The sequence below is a fragment of the Scaptodrosophila lebanonensis genome, unplaced genomic scaffold, assembly GCF_003285725.1.
Source record: "Scaptodrosophila lebanonensis strain 11010-0011.00,11010-0021.00 unplaced genomic scaffold, SlebRS2 tig00000043-arrow-pilon, whole genome shotgun sequence".
In the NCBI taxonomy this organism is placed as follows: Eukaryota; Metazoa; Arthropoda; class Insecta; order Diptera; family Drosophilidae; genus Scaptodrosophila; species Scaptodrosophila lebanonensis.
The window spans coordinates 2,172,774-2,198,490 of record NW_022060545.1 but is presented as its reverse complement, the minus strand read 5'-3'; the positions used below and the strand labels follow the sequence as shown (position 1 = coordinate 2,198,490).

Below are 25,717 nucleotides of genomic sequence, written 5' to 3'. Positions count from 1 at the left end.
GATGGCCGCAAAGAAAAGCGAAGAACTGAGAATTTGTTCATTGAGAAAAACTTTTCAGCCAACAACAGCGCGTATAGTAAGCCATTCATACGTAGTTCACTCGTAATTAATTCCAAATTGATGAATTCAATTATCTACAACATAAAACCTATTTTTAAAACTACTGTCTAAGGCTGAAAAAATCTATTTCTCAAAATAAAACTAAGAGAAGGTAACGGAAGGCTTCGAAAGAGCTCCCAAACATATTATATTTCATTTCCTTTTGTGAAAAATTAAAAGAAAGGACTCGAGGGAGAAAGAAGTTCTTAATAATTAATTCCAAATTGATGAATTCAATATACAAGTATTTATTTTTAAAACTACTATCTAAGGCTGAAAAAATCTATTTCTCAAAATAAAACTAAGAGAAGGTAACGGAAGGCTTCGAAAGAGCTCCCAAACATTTGATATTTCATTTTCTTTTGTGAAAAATTAAAAAAAAAGACTCGGCGGAGAAAGAAGTTCTTAATAATTAATTCAAATTTGATGAATTCAATTATCTACAATATAAAACTTATTCTTAAAACTACTGACAAAATTTATTTCTCAAAATAAAACTAAGAGAAGGAAGAGAACGGCTTCGACAGAGCTCCCCAAACATTAAATAATTCATTTTCTTATGTGAAAAATTAAAAAAAATCCAAAATAGTTCCCTGCTCTTAAGCCACGTAAGAAAAACAATTATTTCTTTTTTTGCCATAAGATGTAATTAATGAATATTTTAAACATAGCATTGTTGCCGTATTTAACAATTTAAAGGCTTTTGTAGCTCTTAATTGCATCTATCGAATTGCAGTAAAAAAAATCAGAAGGTTATTAAATTAATTCAAAATGAATTGATAATCAATATCTGAACAGAAACCATTTTCAATATTTAATTTATACACTAGTTTTGTATCACCTTAAGAGGAAATTAAGTTTAAATTGGAGTTTTTTAAATGGTTTTTCTCTCTACCTATAATTGGTAGCTAATTAGAGGCAGCCTATCTAATCGTTGAGAGTAGTATCACACAGCGAGAGTCATTTTTAATGAACATTCTTTGTGCTCCTAAACGACAACTTCCTCCATCTATAGACATACACGTACAAGTATGGTGTAAGTGTTGGAGATTTAAAAAAATATATGATCCATAATCGTTCTGATCAAATTTGATATAATTTTGAAATTATAACTGTGACCAAGGCCACCCAACCGTCGGATAACATCTAATGGGCTGTAATTAATTTTCACATCATTTGTGTGGTGGCGACTACCGTGTTCCTCGAGCGGCCCAGAGCCGCCTGCAGTTGGGCCAATTAACATAATTTCATAATATGCAAATGCGTCGATCGAAGCCAGATAGTGCCTATTAAAAGCATGGCAACAAATCAGCATGACTCTGAGTGGATGTTCGAAATTGGAAGTTGGAAGTTGGAAGCTGGTGGGGCTCCCAAAAATAAATTGCAGATCGGTATCTTTTGATGCGTAATTATTAACAGCGCGTGGAAAAACAATGGACCCACCTAATACTAGCTGGACTCGTAAAGCAATTATGCATGGCACCACATGCGTCTGCGCGGAAGGGGTTGGTGGAGGGGCCAGGAACGTGCACAGGTAAAAGCCAAAGGGCTCTCTGTGTGTGTGTTTGTGTGTGTGTGTGTGTGTGTGTGTAATGTGAGAGCCCCGAATAGGGCGCGCCCCAAAGCCGAGAAGACGGGAAGAAAAAAGAAGAAAACTCGAAACCACACAACAGCACGGCGAAGACAACAGACAACGGACCGCGGACAATGGACAGCAGACGAAAGACAACAACATGGCACAACAGACAAATTCAATAGAAATCTCGTGGAAACAAAAAACGACAACAAGTTGTAAAGAAAAGTTTCTACGTAGAATGAAAAACCTTTGTTGTCACTCTTGTTGTTGTTGATGTTGTTGCAGTCGCTGCCGCTGCTGAGACACTTTAGACGTCATCATTGTCAACGATGCACAAAGGCGAGCCCCGACCACGACCACGACAACGACAACAACGACGTCAACGTCGACGACCACGACTACGACCCCGATCCTATGCCGATTCTGCTGGCGATGCTGCAGCAGAGTGGTGAGGGAAAATCAAGGAAAACCCTTAAGTGATGTTGCTCTGCATGGAAAAGCCGACCCAGCGGCAAAACTACGACAAGAAAAACTCGACCTTAGGGTAAGGAGAGAAAACTGCGCAGATACTGTCGAGGGGTGTAAACAACTTTATTGATAAATTGCAATTTCTCAGCCGAAGCTGAACGAAAAAGACAAAAGCCAACAAGTTTACAATTACCTTTTGTCCTCAGGAAATTCTCTGTGAAAACTACTATTACACAAAAACGTAAAAATTTGCGTAACAATAAACTTTTTCAGATTTATAGATATATAATAGGCCGATCCCCAGCACTTTCCCATTACTGGTGAGCAAGGCTTAAGTTCAGGGTGTCCCTAATTTGCATGACAACAGACAACAGTGGCCCACTCGACGGATACACAAGGATACGCGAAACGCGAGGGTTGCGGCTCAAGGACCCAGCCAATGGGTGTGTCCTTGCCAATAATAACAAGCATTTGGTATTGCTCATTATCCCGTCATGTGTGAATTCGGAAACGTGCAATTTTAGAAAGGGCGTCGTCGCCTCAAGCGGAAATGCAAGTTTTCCAATCTTTTCACTTTTCAATGCCTTCGACGAGTTCTTACAAAATTATGACGCAGTTTATAGTTTTCATTTTTATTATGTTTTTGCAGCCATTGTTGAAGGATTTAAAAAAGCATAACTATGATTTATTTCCGGCTTTGGGAAATGTATACTACTGCGTTCCAACAATGAAAACACTCGGTTCCCGTTCGACTCGGTCCGAACAGATGGACGTATAGCGAAAAGGAAAATGCGATTTCACATTTTTTAAACAGCCAGGACGAATGGGGTAGTTGTTTAGGAAACTTTCTATGCTTTGTTATCATTATTATTATCTCAGGGAGCTGAGGCGGTATTATGAAGGTCTTTCATGGCACTCTAATTTTCAATGCAATCCAGTTCTGATATTTCCATTTAAATACACCTAAGGGTCGACCAATTTAATTTCAGTCATAATTTATGCATTTTAAGAAACAATTTGTGTGAAAATCTCTGGCTTGAATAAGGTATAGCTAGCCGATTAAGATTAAAAAGATATACGCAAAATGAATCGACAGTTTAATAATTGGGAGAAAACTCATTTCTCGCGCTCCTACAATTAAATGGAAAAACTTATGTACTCTCCTAAAATAATAAACATTCTTAAATTACGAAAATATTTATTAATATAATAATAGGGAGAGAACAAAGTCCTACATAAGTGCAGATTAAACCCGTACATCAATTTATATCATATCATCTAAGCATATCACTTCATTCTTTAAATAACGGTTTGGCTTGAATTTAGAGAAATAACTTTCCAATCGATAAAGATAGCTTGATTTAAATTTGAAAGACTTGACTTAAATTTGACTTTTTGCACTCAATCGAAACAGTTCATTCATATTGTACACTTATTTTAGTGAGCCAAGTACCACTGACCTAAATGATGTAATCGCTTACGGTTATAATATTAAAAGTAGATAAAGTTATAATTGTATCCAAGAATAAATCAAAAACAATTAATAAATAAATAAAGTACATAATATCGTGAGAGTAGCATTTTTAAATGATTTATCAATTCACTGATTGAAAGTCAAACAATTTGCACTCTACGGAAATGTGAAAGAGAGTTGGGTTAATCCCCTGGATCACAATTGGCAGCCACACATTGAGGCTTAGTGTTCCGCATATTGGAGATCAGTCTGGAAAGCAATTTACTAATCCGTCAGCATTCTACTGTGGCCCGAAATGGAGATATCCCAGCGACCTGTGAGTATGTTGGTTCTGAGTCTGAATTCTTTTCTCTGGAGTTGCTGGAGGAATTGAGTGAGTTTATTCCACTTTCAAGGACCTATTTTAAAAAGATGATGAAGGCAAGCAGAGTTTTTGAGGCTACCTGGCTGCCTAAATAAATGTTAAAGCACTGTTGCAAGCCTTAGAGCGTATGGCGACAACTTTCGCCTAAAAGTCAGACTACTTGTATAGTTAATTGAGCATTTGGAGTAAATATAAGAGAAATTGGGCTGATGGCCCAATCAATATCATATTGTAATAAGCCATTAAAAACTTTACTAATTTGTACATTCATAGGCAACTACATACGTCCCGACAGACACTAACATATTATATACATAATACATACAAGTACTTGTATGTATTTTTATGTGGCACCATAAATTAAGCGTCAGCCGACAGATCTAGAGTATTATCACAAGTGCTTCCCATATAGTTATGCGTGATGTATGAGAGCACATGAATTTTAATAAACATTTCAACATTTGCTTCTGATTGTGAGCCATTGTCGAGCAATGCCAAATGCCAAATGCTATGCATATGTATATACTTATTTAATAACACAATGGTTTCCTTTGTCTCGCACATTCGAAACGAGTACATGCACATGTTTATGCTTTTGTCAAATGATCTATAAATTTGTTTGAAATATTACAAATTACGGAGCTCTTAGCTACAGAGGCCTCATCCACTGTCGGGTCGCCGAAGGTCAGTGAAGTCGTAAAGTAAAATTTGTTATTTATACCCGAGGCGATGACACAAAAATCGGCTAAGGAACATAAATTTTCGTACACAAATTTACATGGAAACCTTCCACAATTCTTACGGTGCGCATATCTCGTGCACTTTATGACTGAGTGTTGAATTACAAACACACACAAGCCCAAGCCACTTGCCTCAATAAGATGTTGAATTATGTCCTCCTTCTGGTATATGTATGAAGTCATAATATTTTATATTTTATTAACAATAAGATAAAATATAGTTGCATCATTTTGATTACGCAACATAAAATCAGGGACACATTTTGCAACTGGCGCCACAGATAAGCCAGAGTCATATAAATATTATCAAGCATGGACTACATAACTAAATCATATCCGTGCCCCACAATTTAATATGCCCGATGGAGTGTGAGAAACGCTTGAATATTTCGAGCAACTTAACCTAATTAGGCACTGCCTTCATATCTGCGATGCATTTCGGAATAAGTACGGACAGATGGAAGTGCTTCACAAATTCCAATTCCAGTTCTTACCAACCCCATAAGACTCAATTCTAAAATTTAACATTTCTAACATACGATTCAGAGATGCTGCTCGCTTGCCGATGTCCATAAATCACTTTACATTTATTTGGCAACTTTAATTTTAATTAAAATAGAATGGAAAAGCCCTTAGGAAGCTTCACACCCATACCCCCACCCACTGCCCCACTGCCGCTGGCATTGTGGGTGCCGAGAACGACAATTTTCTCAAAAGAAATTTCAAATCTCTTTGCCAGTTTCGAAAATAGCTGCGAGCGTTTCGACGCCTCGCCCAGGCCATAGCATTTGGATATTTGGATAAAAACATAATTATATCAGAAGGCGCGTAAGCGTTTCGGGTCATAAATCAAAGGCATTGCGGCAAGTATGTTTGTATGTATGTGCCGCGGGACTGGGTAGCAGCAGCGAAAATGGAACCGTTGCCATCGCTGCCTGCCACATGTAAAACGGGTAAGTTTCGAGGACCACAAATACGCGCATCATTTGGCAGCACATGTGGCAAGTACGCGAACGTGAAGGCAAACGCTCTGCTGCAACTTGTAGATGTGGCTGAAGATGATTTATGTTGCAGTTGCAGTTGCAGTTGCATTGTGGCACGTCCGTCCACCCGCCGTCACGCCAGCAGCCAGCAGCATCTGCGCCACCAACTGCATCGACTGCATGGCAACAAGCGACGCGTTTAACCAGCTGTGGCCGAGCTCGAGCACTCCATGCCACATGTGGAGGCCGGTCCTGCATATGCCACACATACCCGCACTCTCGTACTCGCTCACAAGTACACACATCCGCAGAAATCCACAGAAGAGGCCAATTTAGAACAAAAGACTCCATCGCTAATGAACCCTCATTTGAAGATGCAACAAAAAGCAAATTAAAACGCCAGCGCCGAGAATCCGCCTTCCTCATTCCACCAACACTCTCTAATTTGCCATTTCGCAACAATTAGAATAATTAATTCGCCAATTCGCGATAATTTGAATCATTAATTTGTAAACACCAATTAACCAACGATGGGAATTCTTTAACGAATTGACGCAGAAAAATTATTCAAGCGCTTTTATTCTCTTCACCCACTTTTTGTGAGAATTGATTGCGAAAATGGAATGTAAAAAGTGGAATATTTAATTTTTAAAAAAAATGGAATTTTATGGAACATTATCGGACACTTAACTAATATAAATAATGAAAATAATAATTACATTTGACGTGAAAATATTATAAGAAATCGCAAACTGAAATTGTTGTTTATGATAAAAACAAAATAATGAGATTTTTTAAAATATCTAAATAAGTAACCGATGAAAGTGATTTTGTCTTTTTCTCTTTCTGGAAGCTAACAGTTTAGACTCCAAATCGTGTAAATAAATAGCACAACCAGAATTGTATGTATTTAAAAAAAAAAAATAATAAAAAAAAGAAAGAATTGAATAGGTGTATGTAAATAAAAATTAGCTTCGAAATTTAAATTCTATAACATAGTCGTTACAGAAGATGTTTTCGCCAGATAAGAGCAACCTATACTTGTAGGTTGGGGGGTCTTGGTAGGTTTTCTAGGCTCTACAGACCTCAACTATTTTACAGACAAAAGTGGACTGAGGACGACATAATGCAATGCAGGCAATAAAATGAGATACCAGAGCTGAGTGCTATGATAATTAGACGGAGGGAAATAATATATTCTCTTTCACAGCCATCTTTTAAGTACCACAGCAAATATTTGTAGTGAAGTGGTAGCTAAAGACTAACCTTCTAAAGTATCTATTTGGAGTTTCTGAACAAAATGCCTTGTTGGAAAGGTGAATCGCTGATTCCCAAAGGTGGTTTGCAGAAAGAATCACTCCAATGTCGCATATTTATTGCTTAATGATTTTTTTCCAGTTTCCGCGAAACACAGGATGTTTAACAACTTGGACTAAATTGTATAAAGAACAACAATTTGTTACACACATATAATTAATACTATATAATAAAATGTACCCATATCGTTCTTTTGTGGAACTGCCACTCAAACTGCAGATCTAATATTTTGTGATTCAGATACAAATTCTGATACAGTTGGCCATTTTTTAGGCCCGTAACTCAATTTGCTGCGGAGCATGCAAATCGGATTGAGCGTATTACATAATTGCTAATAGCTGTTGCTAAGATCGATCGCGACAGAGATTATTCAGTAATCGGATCTGTGGACGGAATGAAACTCATAATACTTGTACTGCTATGTACTGCTGTTACAGGAGCGAACAAGAACTCAAAATTGCAACAATTCAAAACTATTTGCGATGAAATTCTCAAAATCAATCCTCAAAGCCTGTTCTGCAATAACCTAACTATATGGGACATCCCATTAGTAGTCACATGCATTGTTGATTGGACGTGGCAGGCTCTGAGCAACACGATGGGATTGATCAAAGGCTTGGAGACTTGCGGTGATATCACGACTGCTAAGATAGGTGAGATTGGCGGTGAACTTAAAGAAATCATCAAGCACAGCGGCATAGTTGTAACGGCTTGCATGATCCCAGCAAATGAGACCGCTTCTCCACCGTTTTGTGAATTCAATATTATGTCAGCATTCACCTCAATAATTGGAACTATACCCCGCATCTTTCACATCATTGGGAAAATACCGCAGAAGTTTCTCAATTCAAGCATGTGCTTTAAGAATTTGTTCAATGTCTTCTTTTTGCATTACACAAACATTCAAGCTCAGATTTTGGACTGCACTCAGAAAAAGCAAAAGCTATATAATACAACAATGCCCATTTTGTCAAAAAATAATCAAAAACAAAAAAAAAACAATAAATGAAGCATCTGCATAAAGGTGACAAAATTATAATTAAATTGTATAGCTATGGGAACATAAATAACACTCAACAGCAGTAGGATGAGCCGAAAGAACTAATGTAAGGCATTGGAGAGATTTTGAAACTAAAGTCTGATTTGAATCATTAATGGAGTTTAAAGTAAATCTAAAATATCATCTTCAAACACAACTCGCAAATGCATTTATTTGTATAAAAATAAAACTTATAAGTTATTTCCGATAACCCTTAGATTCTTCTACATCATATACATACTTGTACTTTAGTTTATTTTAAAAGCATGCTGTTTCGTTCGGAAATTTTTCAGAAAAAACGTATTATTTTTTAATTTTATAATTAAGACATTTGGATTCAATCTACTACTATAAAGCAATTGGTCAAGAGATTGGTTAGGAACTTATATTGTTTGGAATAAATAATGCTTATAAAAAATATATACTATGTACATTGAAAACTCCCTTTTATCCGATCTCTTCGGCGGACACTTTTTCTAAAGCATTCGATCGGTGTATAAAGTATTTAAGTGAGTGTCCAGCCAAGAGAGTTTTCACTGTATACTACTTATAAAAATAATGAAACTAGATAGACGTATTTGGCTATTCCCTTTGTCAAATTTCTTGATAAATTTAACATATTGTCTTCAATATTTTTATATCAAATTGTGGAATAAAATGGAGCAACTGCAAACTTCGAGCTTTGCTTTGCAAACCAGATTAATAATCCAGATTTTAGTTACAGTCCACGCTTTCTATGTGAATGATTTGGACTAACCCTGTTACACTAGCGAATCGGATTGAAGGCATATTAAATCAGATTTGTCATACATGGGCAAATTAATGAAATTGATTAGCACTGTATATTGTAGAGAAGGTCTACCAATACATATTACCAGTTCAGCACGCCGTAAGCCACGATGAGATTCTTGGCTATCACGTTGCTTTGCATTCTAGCTGCTAACTCTCTAAATGCAGGCCAACTGAGACAGAAATGGCTCAGACTTTGCGACTATCTGGGCATAAAAGATGCTGCGCACATATTGTGCAGGAAAGCAAGTATCTGGGATCTTCCGAAAGTTATCAAATGCAACGTCAAGTGGGTGGAGCAGGCTGTGAAGAGAACTTCGAGTGTGCCGTCGGACCTAAGTAAATGTGACAAGGCCAGTGCTGTGCCCGAGCTAACAAAAATAATTTCGAAAATCTTCCAAGAAGCCAAGGATATACTCTGCACATGTGTCCCTCATGAGGCCTTTTGCGAAATGAAACTTGCTGTGAAATGCGCTACACTGTTATCATATATTATTCAAGGCCTGCATCTAGCCAGCAAAATTCCAGCAAATACCGCTTCTTGCCTAACCACGACGGTGAAAACATTTGTCGATCAGTTCACACATGCCGTTACCGTCGTTAATAATTGTGTTGAAGGAAACGGAACTCTAAACCTAGCATAACCGTTTGTAACCACTTACAGGGCCATTTGTATGAATAGAAAAAATATATCAATCTTTAAACGAAAATTCAAACAAATTCTTTTTCTTTTCAACTATGGCTTAAAAAAATGAGCATAATAATAATGAAAATAATTTTAATGTAATAATAATAAAAATGAGGATTAATGTATGCATTAATAATTAATTCATATTACTATAATTATTATATTTTTCGTAACGGTAACGGAAAGGAATTCTGTAAATTTCTGTTTTTAATATAATTTATTGATAATTAATAATTCGCTTGATTTCTGTTGTCCACAGTTTTTTTTTTTTTTTTTTTTATTTCTTTTTGTGAGTTTTTCTTAACACCTATTAGTATTTTAGCCTCTTAGCTTCAGTAGCATTTTAATAATTTTTGTCTTAGCTTGAAAACTTATTTGATCGTAAAAACATAGGAACTGGCGCCCGTCATGCCATTTAAAAGTCCTTAGATCAGATAGTTGGCTGATAGATCATTGTCATAGTCTTGAGTGTTTAGCTTGTGAAACTATTCGGTTTATTGAAATATTTGCCTACAAATTTGGTGCAAAATATCAAAAATATAAAAATATCAAGCCGTTTTATGGAACTGCCGGTCGTATAAATAATTTTGATAGCTAAAGGGCTTAGCAAAAAGGTAGCGTTAAAATTTTACCATTTGATGAAATTTTAAATTTTTGTGTGATTATAACTAATTGTATGTTGTCTTGCTATATAGAAAATAGAAGTCTCACGAGTTTAATACTTTTCTCCCTTTGCAAACAATAAGGCCCCCCTTTCTTTACACTCTCCACAGGCGCCCCTTTTATCACTTCGGTGGCATCGTATTGTGAGAACGGGGTGCGATTTCCCACAGTATATTATGTTCGGATCAAAACATTAGGGAGCCTTCCCCCTACGGACTCGAAATGGATACGAGTATTGGGGAGCTGATTATATGGAGTTTTTTCTTCAAAGCTCAGCTTAAATACATCTACAATCTTATTACTGTGACCAGAAGAACTCTTGGCATCGTTGCTGGCCCTTTTTGGCCATCGTCTTGCTGCTGTTGCTGTTGCCATTGTTGTTGTTGTTGTTGTTGTTGTTGCCGCATCTATTGCTGGTGATGCTGGTGCGGCAACTCGTCATGTTGCTGGGGAATCAAACACATAAATAAATCTGTCAAGTGTTGCGCATAAATATCTCGACAACATGTTGTTTTGCTTTGCTGCTGCCTCTGCCTCTGCCTCAGGAGGTAGTTGATGCTGCTGTTGTTGGTGTTGTGGCTGCTGCTGTAATTGTCGTTTGTTGCCGTTGCTGTTGTTGTTGTTGTTGCTGCTGCTTTAATTAAATGCTGCAATCAAGTGCGCAGGGTAGCGATATTTCCAATGAAATATTACGAAAAAGTGGCAAAAGCTGAAGCGACAGCAACAAAGATGCCAAGACACACACACACACACACACACACACTGACACACTTGTCCGCCTCATCACGATGTGTATGGGTGTGTGCGTGTGTTGCACATTTGTTTGCTGTTGACTTTGCCACTTGCCCTGCCCGGCTGGTGCCTACCAGGGGACGACAATGTCGTCGTCGTCGTCATCGTCGTTGCCGTTGTCGTCAAAGTGCCGTTTGCCTCCGCCGTCCCACCTCCCCCGCAACTCGCTTGCTCTCGATGTATCCAACAACCAAGTGAATTAAATTCATAATTAATGCGTTGCATGCACGCACACACACGCACATACAACCAGAAACCAGCAACCAGCCATACAAATTTCGTGCCACCGCTCCTCACTGCCCGCTGACGACCATTGAGCTCTCGGGTCTTTTGCCTGACACGTTTATTAAAACCGATTTTTGCTTTATTTTGTTGTTATTGTTGTTGATGTTTTTTTTTTTCTTCATGCGACTCTTGCCGGGTTATTGTTGCTTTTGTTGTTGTTGTTGTTATTGGTATTGTTTGTTGCTGCTTTTGTTTGCTGGCCTTTTCACATTTCACAATTCTTATAACGAATTTTGATTTTGTGCCAAAAGCACGCAATTAGAATTTTGTTGCCTGCTATTGCTGTTGTTGTTGTTGTTTTTGTTATTTTTGTTGTTCGCCATTATGCGTGTTTTGCTTCTGCTTCTGCTCTTGGTCTTGTGCAGAGGCACGCAACTGGCCCTTAGAGCAACAACAAGAGCCACAACAGCCGGAACGGAGCTCTGACCACGGCCCCATCCCAGCAGCAATAATTTAGACCCAGAAAGTGTGTTTGTATGTGTATGAGTGAGTATGTGTGTGTACCTTCGTGTATATAATTACAATCATGTATGTAATTAATAACTTCAACTAACCCAAAACTAACTTACATTTCTTACATGTAAGTATTTGCATTTGTGGAGGAAAGTAAATATCTGTAGAGTCGGAAGGTTGAGACTTGGGGGGTCGAGCTAATTCCGCGTTCAACTCATCTATTTACTTATGAATAGAATATTTTTCTACAATTTTTTAAAGACCACCGAAATACATTTTAAGTTTATGCATAGAGGTGCTAAATAATTTATCTTTTAAAATTGGATTGGGAATTGCTATAACTTTGTATACCCTTCATAATTCAATATCCTTCCAAAGTATCATTTTTATAATGCCTTTTGTGATATACCTTTAATGTGAGTTTGACAAAAAATTTATTGGTTTGGTTAGTTTAGTTATCTAACTTAGTTAATAGTAATTAAGAAGTTAAAACATATAAAACAATGAAACATTTTTGTTTTAAGGAAATACATTTATTTTTCCCTAATCCCCATGAAAAATAATATTTTTCTAAAAACATTGGAAATAATTTAAATTCAATGGATTTTTTTCTTGTGGAAAACACATATTACTCGTGTTTTACTCGTATTATTCCCAATGAAAAGGAGCCCCGAATTGGTTTGTTTTTAAATTCATAATATTTCCAATTTATTCATTTTGCAACAATATCGAGAAATTTTTATTACATTTGGACTATTCTTATGGGAGTCTTTTATGATAAGAGTTCCTTAACAGAGCCTTTCGTTAGCTTTTCTTTGGGAAAATAACAATCTTTATGTACGTTCGAGTAGGTTCTATGGGTTCGAACTAGAGTTGGGCACGGGCCGTGTTTTTTGTCGTGGCACTTCGTGCCACGCGTGGGCCCGCGTGTTCGTGTTGTAAATTCCGATTTCGTGCGTGGCCGTGCGTGTTCGTGTTGAGCCAAAAAGGCACGACAAAACACGCACGAGGAAAAACGAAAGAACACGAACATAGCACGAAATAAAATGAACAACTAAAGTAATAAAAAAACGAATGTTGGGTAAATAATCAAAATATATCGATAATTCGATTACTTTTAGCGTTTGCCCATATTTAGAACACAAGCTATACACATTTTTAGACAATTCATGTTACGATGTCCCAAAAACACAAAGTAAAATTGCAAGATGCAATCCGTAATAATGATCCGCGTTGCAAGTTAATTACGCCCGAAAACGCAAAAAGCGTGGTGTGGAAAACGTTTGCACAAATTGAGTACAACAATAATCTTGAGGAATTTGTTTGCTGCAGCAAATGTTAAGCTATTTTTGCTTACACGTCAAAAACTGGAACAGGCACACTTCTGCGACACAAATGCGCAAAGCCCATTTCACCTACACAATCAACACTCAACGCATTTTCTAAAAAGTTTGTTTTAAATTTTTATATTTAATATATAAAAAGTTCGTGTTGGGCCGTGTTGGGCCGTGTTAAGAAAAATTTTCGTCGTGCGTGCGCGTGCGTGTTTCTAAAAGCTAATTTCGTGGCCGTGTCGTGTCGGGCCGAAAATAGCCGGCCCGTGCCCATCTCTAGTTCGAACCACTACGTAATCATCATCGCAGAAGCATGATATTCGAAGTCAAGTGTTAATATAAAATTTCACATTTTTCCCACCGAGGGCAGATCTTAAATAGTTAATAATAGTTAATAAATAGTTAAACAAAAAAAGCAGAAAAGATTTATCTCTATATGATTTAAATAGTCTGCATGTTGAGCTAGGTTATTTATTGAACAATTTTTAAAATGTTATTCAACACATTTACAGAATGGGTGAAATATATGAGTAAAAACGGTTGATTTACATTATTTCGTATACTTTTCGAGATCCTCTTCTTTAACAGTCAGAATATATGCTTTCTGGCGTTTGTCAAGTCCAGGTCTTGCAGGTATTATTCATATGTAATATTCATATGTTCCTAAAAACCAGTGTACCACTGTTATGGGACAGGCTGAGAGTAAGTCTCCACTTATCTCGCTTATCAATCTGATAAAGGATATCCATATATGTACATAGTTATACTTTGTGAATATGTCGAATATCTCCAATTTCATTAAACATTTCTACCTACCGGATTTAGAGGGCGAAAATGTCCTTTTTGTGCAGTGTAGCATATAATATTTTAAATTCGTAAGTACATGTTGGCATTCAACTGAACTCTGACATTTTCAAGTCGGAGAAAAAGTTGTCACCTAAGTAAAGCGTACGCAAAATTTACGACTTTCCGCAACTGTTCCCCACCATTGCGACATCATAACGCATAAATTGTGGCACATGCCCGACGCAAATGCAAAAACTCTCACCCACCCGCCCTCAGTCTCTCCTGCCCTCCCCCTTCCCCTTCGTTGTCAGCCTGTTGAATAATTTAGCAGCGATAATAAGCACCTGCACCTGCCCGGACAGCAGCAGCAGAGGCAGCAGAGGCAGCTGAGCAGCAGCAGAGCACCAACAACTATATATCCACAACCACGTCCATGTCGCCCAGCCATAGAAAAGTCTCGCAAAATTTATCGACTCGTGCGTCCTGTTGCGTGCCATGCAATTTTATTGTGGGCGTGTCCCCCATTTCACGTCCCGCTGTCTGCTGTCCGCAGTCCGTTGTCCACTGCCCGCCGCATGCATTTTATGCACTTTATCATTTGCCTGCACTGCACTTTGTTTTATTATTTATATTTACTATAATTTTCCCGACTGGCCAACAACAACAACAGCAACAAAGAAAATACAGCAACAGCGTCAGTGGCGGAGGCAGAGGCAGCAACAGCGCCAACAACAACAACAATAACAATAGCATACGTGCTTGATTTCTTTTCATACAGCCAAGGGGCGTGCCGGGGAGGCATTGGAAGCGCAATAATTATAATTAAATGCATTTTTACGTGCAACATTTTCGCTTTGGCTCGCTTTTTATGCAAATACATAATTGTACACCTACCTCTACAAAAGGCAGTCGAGAAGCAATTACGGAACTTTGCGCTTTTCACGTTCAACTTTAAGCCCCAGGGCTGCAGATTATTTTCACCCCATTGTGGGAGGGATGAAGAATGAGGAAGAAATGCATAAGTGCAGCCGTAGATATGCAGACAATAAAAATGTTTTTGAAGTTAATTTAAATTATTTATTTTATTTTTAAACACGATATACATATGAGGATTTATGGGAACCATAAATTATGATAATGATAATTATTATATCATATTTTTCAGAGTACGAAACACTTCCAACTCTGCACAATTTAATGAAAAGCTACGAAATATTTCAGTTGTAAGTATGATTTTCAATTCTATATTGCTTAAATAATTAATCAATGGAGTGAAAACAAGAAACGAATGCCTATATATACCTATAACTTTTTTCATAAGAGAGCTATCATGATGAACTTGGTATACGGATGTGATTACCAAATTTGTTCGAAATTCCAAGAATTAGGCGAGTAAGAGAAAATTGCGAATAGAAGGGGAATGGGGAAGTGTATTGGAAAAAGTGAACAAACTTGCCCTTTCTTGGGCTTAGGAGAATCTGCATACCAAGTTTGGTTATTCTAGCTCTTATACTTTCTGAGATCCTTGCGTTCATACAGACAGACGGACAGACAGACGGTCAGACGGGCATGGCTATATCGACTGCTTCTGTGTGTTACTCTCGCACAAAACTTATATAACAAGGTATAAAAATTCTGAAAAAAGACGATATATTACTCTGAGTATCTACTCCGTTCTTAACAGGGTTATGTCTTCCACTGTAGGCCCAGCTGACTAGGCTGCTTTGTGCTTCCATAGCCTACATATCCATGATTGCTAAGAGACATTATCCATGGGTCCCGCAGCGTCGACCCAACCGCAATGACAGGCAGCCCACAAACAGAAATTATGGGGCAAGCATAAGAGAGACGGAGGCAACAGTAGCCAAGGAACTGCAGCAGCCACAAACAGAAAGTCTGTCCGTCCACGTCCGTGCGGCTGATCGTTCATCCGATCGTTCGTTCCATGCTCCACGGCACGGCACGGCATGGCATGGCATGTCGTATCTTTTGTGCTAATCGTAAATAACTGTCGAAATTTTTTGCTACTGTATGTGATTTGCACATGGCATGAGGATGAAAAGGAGTTGCTGAAGTGGTTCGGTTAGTTCGTTGGTTGGTTGGTTTGTTGCTTGCTTGGATGCTTGGTTGGTTGGTTGGTTGGTTGGATGCTGCTGCTGCCTCACCTTAACGGCTTCGGCTGTTGTTATCTTTGACTTTGACGTTGCTTCGTTGTAGTTGTTGTTGGTATTATTGTTGCTGTTGCTGCTGCTGCCTTCCATTCGGGGGTCGGGGTCTCTTTTTATGCGCACCTTAAAAACCAACAAGATACTTAATTTTCTTTTTTTTTGCGCTGCCTCGTGAACGGGGCACACTTCACTTATGGCAACGCAGCTAAAGGTTGCACACACCGATACACACACACACAGAGGCACAGCTGGAAACCGGAGTTGGAGCTAGAGTTTGGGTGCAGCAGCTCGCTCCAGAGCATTCAAAGAAAAAACACGTTTGGCTTTAATTCTTTTTATTTATTTTCACCGTCATGTGTTTTTCGCTTGCTTGCTTTCTTTTCGTTTTGGACAGCTCAGCACACACACACACACACATATGTTTATATGTACATATATTGTGTATCTGCGAGATACTTTTTGTGTTGATGACGCTGACAAAGGTCTGACTGACTGCAAACGCCCCACCGAACGTAACAAACGTCCGACTGCCGACTCCCGGCCCCTTCGACCCCCAGCCGAGGCTGAGGCTGATGCTGGGGTTGGGGCCAACCATACAGCCGTCCGCCCCGGTTGCCATACGCGATTTTAATGAAGCACTTAAAAAGCATAAATGAAAATAAAAACCCAACAAAAGGCAACACAAGATAGCCCCAGACTCCAGCCTCTTACCCGACCACATCAACATCCACGAAGACAACAACTACAAAAACCAAAACAACAACAGCAACGACAATTGATGTGGAGCCTGTGCCAGTCAGTCAGTCAGTCAGCCTGCCTGCCTGTCGTTGATGTGTTGTCCCCCCCCCCCTTCCACCTTCCCCCGCCCACACTTAGATACATTACTTTTTATTGTCGAAGTTTTGTGCTGTTTGGCTACGAGTTTCGAGCCACATCTCGTCGTGCCCGCGCCTCAAATTAATTCTAATCTAGCAAATTACGGTGGCCAGCGCAAGGAGCATTTATGCAGTCGTAAAAATTAAAGACGCACTTGCTCCTCTCTGCTCTGCTCCGCCCAGGGACATCACAAAAGTATCTCTATGGAAGTGCGTGTGCGTTCATTATGCGGCCTAACGCTCTCCGTACATATCTCAATCTTACAGATAGGAGGACAACACAGTACCAATAAAATGGGAGACATTAAAAATATTAACAACAGCCAAGAAGTGCAGGAAGTTTCTCCAAAACAGTGCTGTGGCTGTGGTGGCCGGGGGACGGACCAGGAGGCTATGGTTGGATTGATAGAAAGACGGAGACGGACGTGGCCCGTCGATGTCAATGTCATGGGGACAGTTTCGAAGCATTATACAATTGACTGGCAGGTAGTGGAGTGAGGAATGCTTTCAGATGTAACTACTAGACAACCACTCTTAGCCCAAAAAAACCAAAAAACAAAAAATCGAAATCCGATAAGCTCTTCAATCTCAATGGAAACCAAAACAAACATACTCGTGTACTATGCCAGATTAGAGCTTTGCTTTTCAAGTAATTTCAGAAATTCCTCTTCCTATGCAATTCATTATTTGAATTATCACGTATGTGTATAATTAAATATAACTACATATTCTATTATTAAAAGAATTTTTTAAACATTGAAAATCATTTTTTAATAATATATTTGTATTAACAACAAGTTTTTCTTATTGATCCAGAAATTAAGTTAAAGTTCAATTGCAAATGTTGTAGTTATATTTGTTGAAATAGTTGGTGTGATCAGAAATATTGAAATAGCTAATTAATATGAATTATTTTGATATTCTTAAATAACGGAGTTAGTCTCAAAATCGTTACATTCAAGAGGTAGATTTGGCAGCTGAATGGAGCTAATCATAGACCCTGCCTCACCATCACAACATTCAGATTTTCACATAAGACAGCTGATGCCAAGGTTTCTCGGTTCGAACTTGCTTGATTTGAATCACCTTTCCGCATGATAATCTTAGTAATTTTGTTATAATATGAATGATATTCGGATAATCTAGCTGTCATCCACAATAGTGTTCAAATCTTTTTAATCCCTCAATAACGTGCAAATAAGCGTCGATTTTGTCAGTCCTGTGGGTAGGAACTGTAGAACAACTTTATACGCATGAACCAATGGTAATTTTATATAATACAGGGTGCTTTATTATGCCACATACAACTATAATACTAACTGGCTATCGATGCTTTGAAAAAGGAGCCAACATACTTGTAGGAATACTAATTGAATTCTGCACACACCCAAAAAACGTGCAGCCGCAAACGTGTGAATGATAGCCATACCTAGTCTTAAATCTCCTATTGAAACCGATGGACAAAGCAAACGTGAGCTCCGCTATACGCGTGGTAAAATTAATTTTACAAATTTTGTTTGGTAATTAAATGGGATATTCAAAAATTTCACTTACCAGAGAGAAAGACAAGCAGTCGTGCCGCATATTCAAAATTACCACATATGGGGGTAATTCAGTTAATATTCAAATGCATTTTCGCTGCTGTCACTCCGATAGTCCTATTGGGCGGGTGTACATATCCATTGAGTTAAATCGAAACACGTTCGGCGTGTGTTGGCCATTCAGCTTAATGATACAGCAATAATGGGATCTTATACATTTATGCGATCAAGTGGTTCATTAAAAGCAGAAGACGTACATCGTCTATTCGATTTATGTGCAAATGGTAATTTTTATGCGTTCTTTATGTTAAAACACCACACCATATCATGTGGGAACTGTGACACTTGCAACTGAGCACGAAACGCACGATATTTATGTCCATAATATGTGAGTGTTAAGTGAGTCTTGTAGTTACTTTCTTGGCAATAAAGGCAATTGTATGTATAGGTCATCACACACTATCAGCACATCCTGAAGAGCATCTGTAAAATATTAGATTTACTATCCAATTGGCAAAAGTCAGGTACAAAGATGTACATTTTATTTAATAATTATGTTATGGTTTAATTTAATGCATGGTATACGTGAGAAATTTGACAGAAGCAAAATGCTAGACAAATGTTATAGTACTATACATGATCACCATAACGAGACGAATCGCCGAATGGTGACCATGGACAACAATATGCAATATAAGTTAAAAATTTGTTCTAAAAAGAGATAGATAATACGAGAATACTAGTTAAGGGTAAATAGGTTTTTAACTATTTATGGGAATTCGATTCATTTAACTCTTAAACCTCGTTCTTACACGATAAAAGTTGAAAAATATTTTTAAAAAAAAGAAAAGAAGCGTATTACTTTAACTCACTTTTGTCTCGTTTAACACGATTTCGCCTAACACGAGGTTTTCTCCGTGTTAAGCGAGGATTAAGTCTACATCAAATGGAACTCAGCTGCGTCTAACAAAAAGTCCTTAAAATGGTTATAACCTTTGACAAAAGATTACTTGAATTGTATCCATCGATTCGGTGCTCAAAGAATGCTTTTTAAAATAGAAATATGTACATGCATATGTGAACAGAACACCCTGTATGTGCAAAACTTGCGTCGCCCACTTTTTGTACTTGGCTCGCAGCTAATGGCAGTGGGTGCAAGTGTTCCAATGCATCGGTCTGTGGGTATATACTATGTATGTATGTTTGTGTATGTACGAGTAGTTGTAGTGCGTGTGCTGCAACTGTGTGCAGTTGCGAGTTCATTGCACGTACATTGCACACATACATACATACAAACCTATGTGCATACATAGGCTACCAAAACGTTGGTTCGGTCGCGTGTTCGTTTAGCGTTGTTGTTATTGTTTCTGTCGCTCGTCGTTTCTGTTTTGCTGATGTTGTTGTTTAGACAGCCTGGGCCCGACCGAGCGCCCGACCGACCAACCAGCCGCTGCGCAGCTCAGTCGCCGTTGGCGTCGTGCATTTTGCTCTGTTTGCGGGCCTGCATTTTACTCTGCACTCATGGTTGCTCTTTTGTTTCGTGTCCGCGACGCTCTCCACGATTTTCGCTTCTAATGCGGCCCGAGCTTCAAGCTCCAAGCTTACTTGCAATCGTCGTCGCCTCCAAAGGCAGCGAGGCTGCTGCATATAACACACAGACACACACACACATAGACACATTGACACACACTATGGCCCCACAGCCGGAGTCGACGCCGGCATCGCTTTTGTTTATCGTTGCCTTTCTTTTGCGCTTGCTTTTTTCTGTTATTTTCTTTGAGTTTATTTTGTTTTTGTTTTTTGCAGTTTTGTCTCTTCCATGACGTTGCTGCTGGTACTCTGTCTGCTCTTCTTGCCTTTGTCCGTTTTTCTTCTTTTATTTTTTGTTGCCTGTTTTGTCGTCGTCTTATGTATGTACCACAGCACCGCCCTCTCCCCCTCCCTCAAACTATCGTCTCCACTGACTATGTAAAGCTGCCAACGTCGACGACAGCGTCGTTGTTGCTGCTGCTTCTGCTGCCGAACTGTTGCTGATTTTTTTGCACGTTCTGCCTGTTCTCTCTTCTCGCTTGCATTTTGTGTATCTCATCTCGTGTGCGCTTTCGCCGCTTTTGTGCTGCCGGCTGCCACATTGCTTTCCAATCTCTCGACGCTGCTGCGCCCCAACAGCTACACACAACAATAACAACTGCATGGGCACGCTTCGCCGCCATCGTCGTCGTTGGCGTCGTCGCCATCGTCATCGTTTTCTCTATTTTCCTCAATCGTTTTGTGCCTTTTCAATTTCAATTCGTATATTTTTGCAAACTCTACTTTCAGTTATTCGCCGATAATTGATGTCAAAGGACGCAGTTTGTGCTCCGCTGCTGCTGCTGCTGCCTTCACCGCCGCAAACATCGCCACCGTCTCTGCCCCTCCTATCGGTTGCGCATACCGTTGCATTAGCATTGCGTCGTCATGCCCAAGGAGGATCCTTTCGTGAATCGAGCTCAGCTGCTCAAGGCCATCAAGAAATATCCAGAGATCTGGGACTCCAACAACAAACTGCACATGTGCCGCAGCGTTACCTCGCCCATGTGGAATGAGATCGCCGAGCAGTTTGGCGGCCATGTACCCACAGGTAAGTGCGAAAGAGATGGCTGGTATACACTCAGTTACAGCTAAGTTTCCACTGGAGCTTGTGTGCATTTTAATAATACGCTTTTGGTTGAAAGTTGAGATTTTGATGCTTTGTTTTTGCAAGTTTCGTTTGTATGTACAAATGTATTTACATATGTATGTATGTATGTATGTACATACATGTACATAAGAAATAATGTACATATGTATGCAGATGCATATGGAAATTATAGAGTGGGAGAATTAGAATTTGCATATGTATGTACATTCACACATACATAAGTAAATTATACACATTCGTATATACATACATACATATATACGTATGTTATGTCAATATACGAGAATGTATATACGAGTACGTATGTATGTACATACATACGTATGTATAACTATTGAAATTAGATACACTGTGGTAACAAAATGGGTTATTTAATAAGCAATTGTTGTTATTGAAAATATTCGCCCCTTAGCATTCTTTGTTGATTGTAGAGAGACGAAGGGACAAAATCGGTAATACAATTCCCTTATGTACGAGTAAATGTGCCATACGTATGTAGTACATACATTGTGCATACTGTAAGGGATCTGCCACAATTTGAATAATTGTTTATAGTTCTTTTTTATATACATACATATGTACATACTTTGTATCAATAGATCATCACACTATTGTGACTACTTATTTTTTCGGCTTTATTACAAATATTTTCACAATATAAAGTCGACCAAACATTCATTATTATGACTATTTCGCCTTAAATGGAACTGAGTTGGATTTGTTGAAATCTTTCTATTGATCATATCATATATATATAAAGTTTAAACGCACCGTTCATTATTTAGTCAAAATTTAAATTTGGCCCCCTTTGGAATAATCCGCCTACGCCCTTGTTAATATATATTTACATATTTATGTATGTAGATAAGATGTAAGAAAATAATTTAAAGCAATCATTTTGGACCACAATTTCTACCCATTCTTTTGTGATTACATTTAATCTACAGTCAAGCTACAATCGATTTGGAGTCAAATGAAGTACCACTACCACAATCTCGTTCACCGCCAGATATTGCACAAAGAGCGCTTCAACACCAAATGGGAACACTTCGAACCAATGTCCTTTATGTACAACATAACCGTTGCCAAAATAATTGGCGCCCAGGCGAGTGGAGGCTCTGGAGCTGGTGCAGAACAACCAAATGAACAGCCGCAGATTCATGGGGGCCCACCAACTCCGCTGCCTCCACCCACGGCCCCACCATCTCCAGCATTACCCTCGGCATCGCATGGACGTGGACGTCCAAGTGGCAGCTTTACATGGCTGCCACCTACCACTGCACCTCCACCATCGCCTTCGCCGACAACATCACTGCCCAGCACTGAGTTGCCACATTTGATCGAACAGCCGCCCCACGGCTTGGGCTACACCGCCTTTACGGGTCTTGTGCCACCAGCTGCTATCACTGTTGTGGCGACCACCACGCCTATGCGGAAACTTGGCCGTCCCAGTTCGCTGCACAATAGCATGCGCGGGCGCATCATCGAGGCCATCAAGGCACGCCCGTCTCTCTGGGCAGGAAGACAACGCAGCGAGAAGGGTCAGGGCCAGAGCCGAACATCGGCCGTATGGAAAGAAGCGGCCAACGAAATGGGTCTGACACCAAGTAAGTTATATTACTATTATCACTATTATTGTACTACGACCAGATCAGGTTGCAGAAATGTCTCAGCTATCCAGTTAGAATTTGGAGATATTCCTTGCATTAGCATTAAAGAGTAGTTTCCAGGGGAATGGGAATAATTTATTATGCTGCCTTCCCATCTTCTGATCTCCACAGTGAGGTTCAGGCCTTGTCCTGAAGGGTTTATCTCTCAAGTTATTGCAGGTATCTACTATTCAAAAGTACTGTGTTTTCCGAGAGAGTTATTAGTAACAACTTTTTGTGATATATAGTACATATATAGTTTTAAAGTTGCTTTAAAGAACATTCAGTTGGTTAAGCTTAGGAATCGAATCTTTAAAGTTCACTGAACTGTTTAGCTTTTCATGACGCATCAACAAATATAAATTCATCTCTTCCGTAATGCAGCTCTAATGCAGACGCGTTGGTCCATCATCAAACAACGCTACGTGGACGAGCTGCAGAAGGAGCGTCACTCACAGTACAGTCAGCAAGGATTCCGCTCTAACTGGGAGCACTTTGAGCGCATGTCGTTTATGCGTGACATTCTGCTGAAGAAAGTGGATGAGCGCGAGCAGACTCGTGAGCACATCCAGGAGATGGTCAGCGAGCAACAGCAACACCATCATCATCAGCAGCAGCAACATCATCAACAGCAACATTTGAGTCACCAACATCCACAACACTTGCAGCACTACCGTCCACCAGTCTTACTGTCTGGAATGGCAGAGCATGCTCAGGACATGCCCATAGGTCTGGTGCAGCACCAAATGACGCATCCAGCACATGGCTCGCACCCGGCCCATCCCATGCATCCACATCATCCACAAGCTACTGGTGCCGCAGCAGCCGGCGCCGGTGCTCGACGACGCGTAAAGCACGAATCGGATCTAGAATGGGACCCCTTCGAAATGATCCTTCATGTGCATGGCGGCAACGGCGAACCGGCGGCCAACTGAGTCAAGACTGAGTCCATTGAGGAGAGAGAAAGAGAGAGACAGCGTAAACGCTATCGCCAGATATAAAACCAATTATTCTAATTCAGACCATTTTATATGCTAACTTTTACCACAACATAATCGAATAAAGGTCATAGATGATTCTTGACAAAGAAAACAAGCCACTCGGAGCTAACTTAATAAAGAACGATCTTAGGAGGGGTAGGGTTAGTCACAAAGAAGTTGATCATTTTTATGTACGATCAAGAATGAATTAGTCTAGCCAACTCGATTCTTGAATACCATGTTTTCAGCTTAACCTCCAAGAAAGGGAATTTCTGAAACGTCTATAATATGATAATAATAAATAAAATTAAATATATCCACACTTCGGCTTGCTGGTGGTGTGGGATCAATGATTAAAGATCAATGGTTTATAATTTATGCTTTAAGGTTATAATTGACTTATAGACTTATAGTTATAGAGTCAAGGAAGTATAACAACTAGCAAATACATCTAGTAGCCGTTGCTGAGATGATTATTAAATGGAACAATTGGCCTCCTCGACTTAAAAAAATCCCCAATGATGCTAATTTCCAGCATTGCGAAAATCATAAACATACATCGCCGCTAACCGAGATCCCAGACAAGGAAAAGGAAGGTGTGGACCACCCTCCCGCATACACAATTTTCTCTTTTGCGGCTGATGCTCTGTGGTTCTGGCACGCGCAATTCCAATCACGTGCCGCAGCAGAGAAAACTTTTCAAACTGTAAAACGTTTATCAAAACTCCTCTGTACTCCGCCCCCAAATTCCTCCACAATGCCAATGCCCCAACCATCCCCAACCCCGCTGCAATGCCGCGCTCATCAAGCGGACATAATTGCTTCGCTTGTCAAGCAAGGATTCTCTGGCACACGATCCGTCGTACCGTCCCGCATCCGCTTCATTCACGGCTCCCGCTCTGGCTCCGGCACCGGCTCCGGCTTGGCTGGCGTTTCTTCTTCAATAATAAATGCATTTTACTGTCGAATTTGCCGCATTCTGCACAACACACGTGCCTTAAATAATTCACGTCGCATTTAGCGGCGTTTTTCTAAGCTCTAATGGGCCCAGCGATTTGTTGGTCTACGCGGGGGGTATGGCTATAAGTGTGGGTGTTGGCGGGGGCGTGGCACGGTGCCAGGTAAGTGGAAAGTAGTTGGCTCCAGTTTTATATCTAGGCGTAGAATTTGCCTAAAAACTCAAGTAGTTTGTTCAAACTTTTATACTCCATACATTTATCAAAGCCGCCACGGATGACGCTACTTGGTTGCGGAGGGGAGTGGTTGCGGGGTTGCTGGAAATGGCTCGTCGAAGGGGGGGCATGGGGGAGAAGACGGAATGAATGTGTTGCCAAATGCGATGCCGTGTAAAAGTTTCCCCAGCACATGTGTGTCAGTATGTGTGTGTGTGTGTGTGTGTGTGTGTGTGTGGGATGATGGAGCGTTATTTAAATGGTTTTTAGGTGCGTGCGTGCAAAAATGTTGGTAGGTAGGTAATGAGTTTGGGCGCAGCAAGGATATGTTAGTTTCCCCCAAAATGTGAAAGAAATGGTGCGCATTTATGTAACTTTGTATGTGTGTGTGTCTGAGGGTATGGCTGAATGTATTTGTTAGTCCTTTGGCTTTTTATGGCACGTAAACTAAAAGGGTATGTATAAATACATACAAGTATGTATATACATGCTACATATTGCCCGTATTTCCTAAGTGGCCTTAAAAACTGAGTTTCTCCCCAGCAGCCATGAGCATTTCCAAAAATAGATTTGTAGTGATGAGACAACAACACTTTTTGTATCGAATATACTAACGCAGATTACTTTAAATGCATATTAAGTCTGTACCAAATTCTTAAAGTTTTCTCATTTTAATAAAGGCTGTCTTAGAACAACTACGGATATGCTTGTATAAGTTTTGCGAATCAGCGATAAGGAAATAAATAAAGCGTTTTATGAAATGTTCGACTTAAACAATATTTCATAAACAAGTTTCCGATTT

At 39.4% G+C, this 25,717-nt stretch overlaps 2 protein-coding genes across 4 annotated transcripts in view; one reads left to right on the top strand and one right to left on the bottom strand.

The window, feature by feature from the left end:
* Nucleotides 1-6,987, bottom strand: part of LOC115623083 (cellular tumor antigen p53-like) — a 194,143-nt gene extending 187,156 nt beyond the window's left edge. The window contains exon 1 of the mRNA XM_030517287.1: nucleotides 6,971-6,987. The gene's annotated coding sequence lies outside the window, so the exon portion shown is untranslated. The remainder of the gene's footprint in view (nucleotides 1-6,970) is intronic.
* A 3,107-nt stretch (nucleotides 6,988-10,094) lies between these two features.
* LOC115623085 lies at nucleotides 10,095-23,858 on the top strand. Of its 3 annotated transcripts, none has more exons than XM_030517290.1 (4): nucleotides 10,095-10,151; nucleotides 20,754-21,054; nucleotides 22,062-22,721; nucleotides 23,148-23,858. In XM_030517290.1, exons 2-4 carry the CDS (start codon nucleotides 20,892-20,894, stop codon nucleotides 23,696-23,698), a joined length of 1,374 nt encoding a protein of 457 aa, XP_030373150.1. In that variant the 5' UTR covers nucleotides 10,095-10,151; nucleotides 20,754-20,891; the 3' UTR covers nucleotides 23,699-23,858. The 3 variants fall into 3 exon arrangements, with proteins under 3 accessions (XP_030373150.1, XP_030373151.1, XP_030373149.1); XM_030517291.1 differs by lacking the exon at nucleotides 10,095-10,151 and adding an exon at nucleotides 14,804-15,073; XM_030517289.1 differs by lacking the exon at nucleotides 10,095-10,151 and having other exon boundaries at nucleotides 20,691-21,054.
* The last annotated feature ends 1,859 nt before the right edge of the window (nucleotides 23,859-25,717 follow it).